Source organism: Bufo gargarizans, unplaced genomic scaffold (assembly GCF_014858855.1).
Source record: "Bufo gargarizans isolate SCDJY-AF-19 unplaced genomic scaffold, ASM1485885v1 fragScaff_scaffold_585_pilon:::fragment_2:::debris, whole genome shotgun sequence".
In the NCBI taxonomy this organism is placed as follows: domain Eukaryota; kingdom Metazoa; phylum Chordata; class Amphibia; order Anura; family Bufonidae; genus Bufo; species Bufo gargarizans.
This window is the reverse complement of record NW_025334144.1, coordinates 336,138-345,681: the sequence shown is the minus strand read 5'-3', so window position 1 is coordinate 345,681 and position 9,544 is coordinate 336,138. Positions and strand designations below refer to the sequence as shown.

General features: G+C 39.0%; 1 protein-coding gene across 1 annotated transcript; it reads right to left on the bottom strand.

Annotated features, from left to right (window-relative positions):
- Window positions 1-1,436: 1,436 nt before the first annotated feature.
- On the bottom strand, window positions 1,437-9,292 carry LOC122922649 (gastricsin-like). Its single transcript, XM_044273330.1, has 9 exons — window positions 9,237-9,292; window positions 7,963-8,119; window positions 7,756-7,873; window positions 7,107-7,225; window positions 4,120-4,319; window positions 2,388-2,495; window positions 1,889-2,036; window positions 1,713-1,811; window positions 1,437-1,589 (listed from the first exon to the last, which is right to left on the bottom strand). Exons 1-9 carry the CDS (start codon window positions 9,290-9,292, stop codon window positions 1,437-1,439), a joined length of 1,158 nt encoding a protein of 385 aa, XP_044129265.1.
- Between the last annotated feature and the right edge of the window lie 252 nt (window positions 9,293-9,544).

Genomic DNA, 9,544 nt, shown 5'->3' with positions numbered 1-9,544 from the left:
ATAGCAAAACCAGGCTTGTGGTCAGTGAAGGAGGTGGCCTGCTTGATGGAACAGACATGATGGACAAAGATGGGTGAACGGGCCTGGGTGACATAAACAGGCGGAAGACATGGACGAGACGAGGAACGGAGCCTGCAACAAAGGCTGTGGAGGTTGAGAGAAACGCTGCCTGAAGGCGCCGCCAGACAGTGGACCAGGACATGGCAAGGTATGGCATGAGTGATGGGAACAAAGAGAAAAAACATGGCCTGAATAACGTAAACAGGCGTGAGACAAGGGATGACAAGGACGTATCCTTATTAACGAAAACAGGCTGTGTATATTGACCGAGGTGGCCTAAAATACATAAACAGTCATGAGACAAGGGATGACAAGGACGTGGCCTGAATAATGAAAACAGGCTGTATACATTGAACGAGGTGGTCTGAATGACGTAAACAGGCGTGAAACATGTATATGACAAGACGTGGCCTGAATAACGAAAAACTGGCTGTGTACATGATGGAAAGTGGCCTGAATGACGTGAACAGGCGTGAGGACGGAATGGACAGAAGTCGCCTGAAAAATGAAAAAGGCTGTTTACAGGAGGGATGCTGTCGGATGACGTGAACAGGTGGAAAACAAGAATGTGACACGTGTGGCAGGAAGGACGTGTGGTGGAGGTAGACACTAGCAGAAACATGGGTTGTGATGTCTGGAGGCGTGAGACATGGATAGGACAAGACATGATTGGGATGAAAAACAAACAGGTTGTGCCGTTATTTACGGCCACAGTGCGAATCGAGCCGATTGTAGCTGGACAAAAGTGGGGTGCTTGAGCCGCTATGTGCCAGAAAAGCCAGCGAATGGCGTCTACCTAACCGGCGAATCCAGCGAGCGCCACAGCAAGTAGGTGGGATAGGGTGAACTTGGAGGAGCGGGGAAGAGGACCGGAGTGCTTGCTGGATAGAACGAGGTGGCGGGGAAGCGGAGAAAAGGTAGGACGCCGGTGGCCATACTTACCTGACTGAAGCTTTAGCGAAGCGAGACTGACGTGACCTGGAATGCACTGAATGACGCCAGCGCTGAGTGCCTGTGGGAGGGGAGCTTATAAAGCCTACGCAATTTATATGTGACTTCGTGGAAGATGGCTTTATTATAGTTAACTATTTGAGTTCTTAAATGTAGTCTTTTATATAGTTATGTGACACTCTTGCTTTGCATGTTGACACTGATTAGATTAAATATTAAAACATTTAACATAAAAGAAAATTCAGAACTGATACGGATGTCAAAACAGATTTTTATTGCTCCTTCTGACCATTTCTTGTTTGTGCTGCTTCCTGCAGGTGATATGCATTGCAACCAGGACAGAGCTTTGTGCCGTAAGCACAATTTGGTAAAATATTATTTGACTTTTACATTCCCTCAAGGCTTATTAGAAAATTTGAGCATGCTTAAGCCATGGTGGCAAAACCAACTTGGTTATTACCAAAGTCAAAAACTGAATAGTATTGCCGAAGAAACACATCTCCCAGAATCCAAAGAGGCTGACCGTTCCTAGAAGGCAGGTATGTGGACTCAAATCCAACCACGCAGTATCCATTAATCTGAAATATACGAGGAGAGGAGATACTTCCAAACTTACATTTTATTTTCAAACGTTAATGCCTAAATTATACAATTAGTGCAAAGAGGAAAATCAATACTAATTAAAGGAGAATCTGTGATACCTGTAAGATGTATCCTGAAGGAGGAATAGAGAACTGGACTCCACTGATAGTAAAGCTGATTGGCGGCAGACTCTGTACATTGTTGCAGTTTACATAGTACTGTGGAGAGAAATGCAGAACATTAAGGCAATACATTCAGTAGAAACTGTCATGACACATGGTAGAAACATAGTTACCTCTCCATTTTGCCCTTCCTGGGCACTAATATATTGTAATAGGTAGCCAAGATATTGTTGTGGGATGGTTAGAAGAGGGGTTCCTGTGTCCACAATGCCCTGGCAACCCTGGCTGCACCAGCCACTTGCCTGACCATTAACAGAGAACCTGTAAAAAAAAGGGTTAAAGAGGCCAAATAATGAGCACTCCATAAAAATAAGATACTATATGAAGATTGCAGTAACAGAAAACTCATATTATCCAAATATATTCAGTATAACTATAAATGATAATGCAACAGAGCTTAGTAGCTTGTGGAACATAGTTCAACCGAAGCTGTTTTATAACTGAAAGCTTAGGGTAACTAATGTTTTGGTCAAACAAAACATGATATAAGGAACTTGACCATTGCACAAAATATGCAAATATAATGAAACATTCCACTTTTTCTGATAATGCCAGGCCAACGTAAATCCATTTTTTTTGTGCCGACAGCAAAACTTTTAATGTAATACTTACTCATCAATAGCAATCTGCCAGTAGATCTGTTGAGTTACAGGAGCCCAAATGATCTGACCAGAATACAGGCTACTGTCCACTCCCCCAAGTATCACCTCCCCAGATTGCCTAGTAAGACAGAGCATATGTTATCATCTGCATTTTCTTGGTTTGTATCCCATTTATCCAAATTCCTAAAGTGGAAGTATAAATGTAGATGTCTCCATTCAATTTATGAATTATACAGGATTTCCATAGTTTCATTCTCATTTGTGGTAAATTGCAGTACAGCTGCCTTTAATTCCTACATATACACTTTCTGTAAGCTGGAGCCTCGCAGTTCAAGGGTATCAGTAGAAGTGACAGACAATGACCGCACTTTGTTACATATTGTGTCTATACAGAATAATAATTAGCCCTCTTCAGTCAGATCTAGGTGTTATTTTATTTGTTCACATGCTCCATTAGTAAATAACTCTCTAATATTGGCAAGAAGTAAAGCAGTGCTGGAATCCAATATACAGACTATGCTTTAACTAAACAAAGGAAACATAATGATTCAGGTTATGGTTCTCTAAAGCAACGGCAAGGACATGATTTATAATTGTACCTGTTGTTGTACATGTACAACACAATGTACAAAAAATGACAGTTCTCACTCAATAAAGGGGTTGTCCTTTATGGGACATTTATGTCATAAATGTCTGTTAGGTATCTGAAGAAAGGGGCCTTTTAGTGAATAGAGAGGACTCCACACATATGTGGCATCCTCTCCATTCACTGCTATAGGATTTCCGAAAATAGCTGACTGAGCACACTTGACTATTTGTGGAAGTCCCATGGTAGTGAATGGAGATCAAGCTGCACATGCATGATGTCCTCTATTCACAACTATGGGACTTCCAAACATAATCGAGTCATCGGTCAGCTATTTTTAAAAGTCCCATAGAGTTGAATGAAGGGGTGGCCACACACATGCAGCTTGCTCTGCATTCACTTCAGAGATCTGTCTTTGAAATACGAATAGTTCCCAGAGGTGAAACCTCCACCTATCAGACATTTATGGCATATTCTATCGATAAGCCATAAATGTCCCAGATGGGAATACACACTTAAATAGTATAATGACTTACAAATGTTTAATTCTATGTTAGAATTGTCCTACTTATTTAATATCTAATTTTTTGTGCTTGATATGTCTACAGAAAACCGCTGCATAAAGCAGGCAGGTAGGATATACTGTAGAATGGGATCCCCATATCCTCTGGGGATAGGTCCAAGACCCCCATGAATGCCTGAAACCATATATAGTAGCAAACACTACATACTTCATTCGGTGAACACACTTATGATAAAGAAAGAATTTTGCCACCATCACATCTGCACTTTTGGGTCATTACAAAGTGAAAAAAGGGTTACTTGTACACAAAACAGCAATAGTGTGAGAACACTTGGTCATCCTTGATTAAGTGAACATATGGTTACTGAAACAGGGATTGGATACAGAGGTTTTACTGTATGTTGTAATACTTAACTCCACAACCAGTAGCATTAGTATTATGCTTCAGTAAGTGTAGTAGCAAATTTATGGAACATCAACAGTACCAATTTTCTAAGCACTGGCAAAACCTTCTAGTGATTTATACATGTTTGAATATTTATAAAAATACTAGACCAGGCCCTCTACATTCGAGCATAGTTTGTCTAGATTGTTTTTTTATCTGATTTATGTGATGTTGACAAATTTACTCACTCGGTAAGATAGAAGCTGAACACTGGCTGTGGAATAAGATTTTGTTGTATTAGCCCCTGCACAGCAGTTGTAGCTCCTCCTGCAGACATTGATTGATAGGCCATTCCAAAAATTCCATCAAATTTGGCATAATAAAAGAAGCTGCTCGGCTCTGTGATGCTCAGACCAAATTCCTGACTTTGAATAGAGAGACCTTGTACCTATGGGATACAATAAATACTGTCAGTCCTGACTAACCTTAGTGTCCTGTCATAAGTGCTTTATGCAATGTGTAAAATCTGCCAGCATTGTGCATAGCTATTGAAAACTGGGTAAGTATACTTTATTATTTCTATATTTTTAAGTAACAGAAGTAGTGTTGGGTGCGAATATTCGAATCGCGAATATTAATCGAGAATATCGGCACTTTGAGAGTTCACTAATATTTAGAAATTTTGTGATATATATTCGTATTTTCGAATATTCTAGATTTTATTTCATCTGAACCCATGATCCCTCCCCGCTTCTTGCCTGTGGGCCAATGAGAAGGCTGCAATGTCTTTGACTGAGCTTAGCAACATTCCTAGCAACCAATAGGAAAGTTGCCTACCCCTTACTATATAAGAACCGCCCCAGCAGCCCTTGTATGCAGTTTTTTGCAGTTCTGAGAGAGACAGCAGTGTCATTGCTGTGCTCTGTGCTTTGCTGTGTCATTACATTAGATAGTTAGATAGCTTATATATATAATACAGATAGTTAGTGGGAGATAGTCAGTGTAGGTTAGATAGTGATATAGTGTAGCTGTTTCAGTGCAGAGTGTTAGGTAGAGTGATAGGTTCTGCTGTCCATACATACATGCTAAGGACATAGTGCTGTGATGTCACAACAATACATAGTGCACAAATCAGTAATATATAGTCAGACATGCTAAAATGTGAAGTTTCACATTTTATAAAATAAAATATTCGCATCATTATTACAGATTAGCACAATCGCGAATATATTGGAGCACTCTATCTGCATATAATGTTCTGCCGTGCCAACCATTTTCTCCAGTCTCAGGAAACTTCTAGCTGCTTGGAAAATGTAGCAATAGTGACCCATGCCTATATTGCTGATTTTCACGATCAAGAAAATAATTTTTCAAATTTGCGAATATATGACGAGTATTCTACTAAATATTCACAAAATATTGCAAATTCGAATATTGCCCTTGCCACTCATCACTAAACAGAAGTTGGATCTGGGACTTTCATGCAATGTTTATTTGGAAGACAAACAAAATGGTCACCCATTTACAGCTATTCATAAAATGGTCTTTACCTTGGTATTTTTATCTAAGTTCATCAAAGCCTGTTTAGTTGTTTTAAAATTATGTAACAGTTTCATATGATGTTTTTTTTTTAAATGTCCCTAATGATTGGGTATTTATCACATAGTATGTATGTTGACCTTCTCAATATATATATTCAGAACAGAATAGTGTGTAACACGGTTTTAAAGGGATATTCCAGTTACATTTAGTTATCCCTTATCCACAGGATAAGGGATAACAGAAATCCTCCCTTATCCACAGGATAAGGGATAACTATTAGATAGGTAGGGCCCTACCACTGGGACCTCCACTGATCACAAGAACGGAGAACCTGAACCCTCTGCTGCCCCCTAAAATGAACAAAGCAGCCATCCGGGTGGATTCATAGACAGCACATGGATGCTATAAGTGTTCGGTCCATTTTTGAAATACTGTTGCTATTAGACACTTTGGAAGTGGCATGGGCCAAAATGGGCCATCTATTGTTTTGTTTTTTATACATGTGAAAAATCAATGATACACAGAGGCGAAGATCAGACAAATAGTGCAAAAATGGATGAAACATGAACATCAGCATGGAGGAAAAGTGTACCATTCTTTTCATGGAAAGAAAATGAATCTATGAATAAGGCCTAAGTCAGATGGGAAGTCCACATTGCTGTATTTGCTGATTTAAATCAATATTTGATTTTGACATTGACAAAGGGACATCCTCTATGTCTAGAGAAAAGAAGGGTTTTACACAAACATAGAAGAGGATTCTTTACGTTAAGAGCAGTGAGACTATGGAACTCTCTGCCTGAGGAGGTGGTGATGGTGAATTCACTAAAAGAGTTCAAGAGGGGCCTGAATGTATTTTACAAATACGCAAGAAGAGGATTTTTCTTCAATCTTTTTCAAGCATTGTAAGACGCCCTATACCGCTTCAAAAGATTCCATCTACCAACTATAGACAAAGTGGATTAAATCTGTGTCGATACATTCAACGTTGCTGAAAATACAAGGTAAACTCTGCTGTGTCCACTTCCGCTGGTCCGACAAGTTCAGGCAATCACCAGCTCAGCTCAGCTTCACCAGCTTCCGTTAGCCCGACGACTCCAAGCGCCTACGTCACTAACCAGCGATTGACTATCCAGCTGGACACGTGGGACGCTGAGTGAACGGGTCTGAAGTTTTGCTCCACAAGTAAGTGGAGCACTTCTGATTGGAAGGAAGTGCGGTCACTGTTTGTCAGACTACACCTGAACACAGAGTTTCCCTTGTGGGAAATTACAGCAAGGACGCTTCTGAACCTTTCTGGTTCCAACTACCCGGTAAACCGGCATTTAATGTCATGGACATCTGAGCGGTCTAATTGAACAATTCTTGCAGCCTCACTCTAGCCATTAGGTCTTATTCTTAGGAGTACTCCAGTTATTTAGGTTTGTGCGTGAGCTCCGCACTTATATACCTATTTCACACATTTATCTATGTATGTATGCTGATATGCTGACAACAAGTCAGTTTTGTTTTGATTTAGTGCATTAATAAAAATTTCATGCAAAAATACTGTGAGCCAGCCTATATTACTATTAATAGTATTACAGGTTATAGTTACTAGAGATGGGTTGTTGATCCAGGGAGTTATTCTAACAAAAGTAACCTTTTTGAGTTCTAACACATTAATAATTTTCATTAATTTATGTATACTCACTGTGACTGTGTCATAACCCAAAACTCCAGTCATGCTGCCACTCCCATAGGACATAGAAAACTGTTGGTTATTGGTGGTATATGTAGATGACTGTGCCGGATTGAACAGTGGGTGATTGGCTAATGGTTAAGAAAAGACATTTAGAGTAATAAACAAAAATGACAACGGTTTATATGATACAAATATTCCACATTATATTAACTATTAAGCATTATAGATGAGTGAATTTCCCAAATATTTATTTCAGGCCCAATTAGATTTGGTCCAAATAAAGTCACCCTGAATTAAAGGTGCCCCGATCGAAAAGTCATATATGACACTCTGAGGTCTCTGTATCCAATGCTTTTCCATCTCTTTAACGCCATTACATCATTAGTAATGATAAAATGACAGCAACATATATCCATTTAAGTGAATGGATGGTAGCTGATGGTAACAAATAGCCTGTTTAACACACTGCACGTTTTTTAAAAACTGTCCAAAAATGTATGGTGGCTGATGTTTTTAGTGAGTTATGTAGAAGGAATCACAAAAGTTTTGGATTGGAATTACATTTTTGGGGGAAATTCATAAAAATGTTGATTTCCGTAAAATTGATTCACTCATCTCTGCTCATCTATGCCCCAATACTTTACTAAATACTACATACTGCAGGCTGGACTTTGACAGTATGTAGAAGCAACCCAAAGATTTGAAGAACCAGTATCAAAGGCAACAAGAAAGTTCTGAGGTGGTGTCCCAATGCTGATCTCACCAAAGTAATAGTTCTGGAAAAATAAGAAATTACACATACTCAAGCAAAGTTTACATAATAAATGTTTAGTTACTCTAAGTACTTGTACTAAGTGGTACATACATTTAAGTACATAGGCTCATAAACCACTCCATAGTTGATTTGATTATTTAAATTGTATTTTAAAGCTGGTTCTTTCACATGCGTCTTCACAAAATCCTCCAGGATTCCTTTATCCCTCATGGTTTCTCTGATGGATTTCAGTCTCTTCAATGGGACCCTTAAACAGAAAAGATGAATTGATGTTTTGTTATCCAAAATGCATCTTTATGTTCTCTATAGCTAGTAAAACAATTTTACAGGGTTTTCTGAGACTTTTCTACTGATTACCTATCCTCTGGAAACGGCATCAGTATCTGATCAGTGGGGGTTCCTCAGGGGGAAGTGACAGCGAAACGTGTGCCGGGGCCTGGACTACAGTGGTCTATATACAAATGGCAGTTGATTGTCCCTTGGTTACTCTCTCCCTTATGCACTGTGCACTTTATATTCCTGTATACTGAGATTCTCTCTTGCAGGTACCCTGGGAGTGTTCTGGATTATGTGCAATTATTTATTTACATAGTTTATGTAGTCCTTGTTTTGTGTCTGTATAGCCACATATACATGTATTTTATTATATTTGGTAATTGTACAGTAAACACGTGTTCTACTATTAGTAGCTGTGTAGTGTATTTTTAGGGGTTATGTGGAACCAACAGTAAACATAAGGAAACCTGCAGCCCCTCACAGACTCTATTGACAGGCCTCGTCTTTTTAACCAAAAGAATAGTGCTTCATGCTGCGCTATTCTTCTTGTTAAATATGACAGCATCTCCTGATGGAGCATGTGACGGAATGGGGACAGAGCCCGACTTTGTAAGTTCTGCTGGTTACAACTAAAATCAATTGATAAGCATATGGATATTCACAGAAGACTACAGGATGGTGAATGTTGTCATTTAGCACAGGATCAGTACAAGATAAGGCCTAATGCACATGGGCATGTTTCAATTTTTGGTCTGTAAAAATTAGATCCTTGAAAAATGGATAGCATCTGTGTGCATTCAGTTTTTTTTTCACTCCCATCAATAGAATGTGGCTACTCCAATCCGTGAAAGCAGACAAAATTAAGACCTACAGTGAGTTTTTCAGACCTGACACATGGATTTGTTAAAAAACGGATGTGTGAATAGCCTCATAGAATTGTTTGGGTCCATTTTAAAGATAGACTGCATACTGAAGTACTGAAAAAATGTGGTTGTGTGCATGAGTCCTAGGTAACATATGTAAAATTACTGAACATCTAGCAATTCAGTGAAATGTTTCAGTTTTGACATATTTTGTAATATACTCACCTTACTTGCCCCTCAGACAGATGGAGGAAAATGCACAAAAGTATTAGGCACTTCATGTTGGTATCTTAAAGTTTGGTGCTGTGTGGGTAAGAGAGTTCATATTCTCCCTTTTATATAGACAAGAAAATCCTATGGCAATAAACTTTCCCTTATCCATTTTTTTATCAGTTGTTTTTAACTTTCAATACCAGATCAAAATTTGTACTGTAAAATCATACAGATAAGAACCCCTGAACAGCTAGGAAAACCAAACATAGCTTCAGTCGTTGGAAAAGTTCAAGAAATTTGTTTATTTGCGACTACATTCC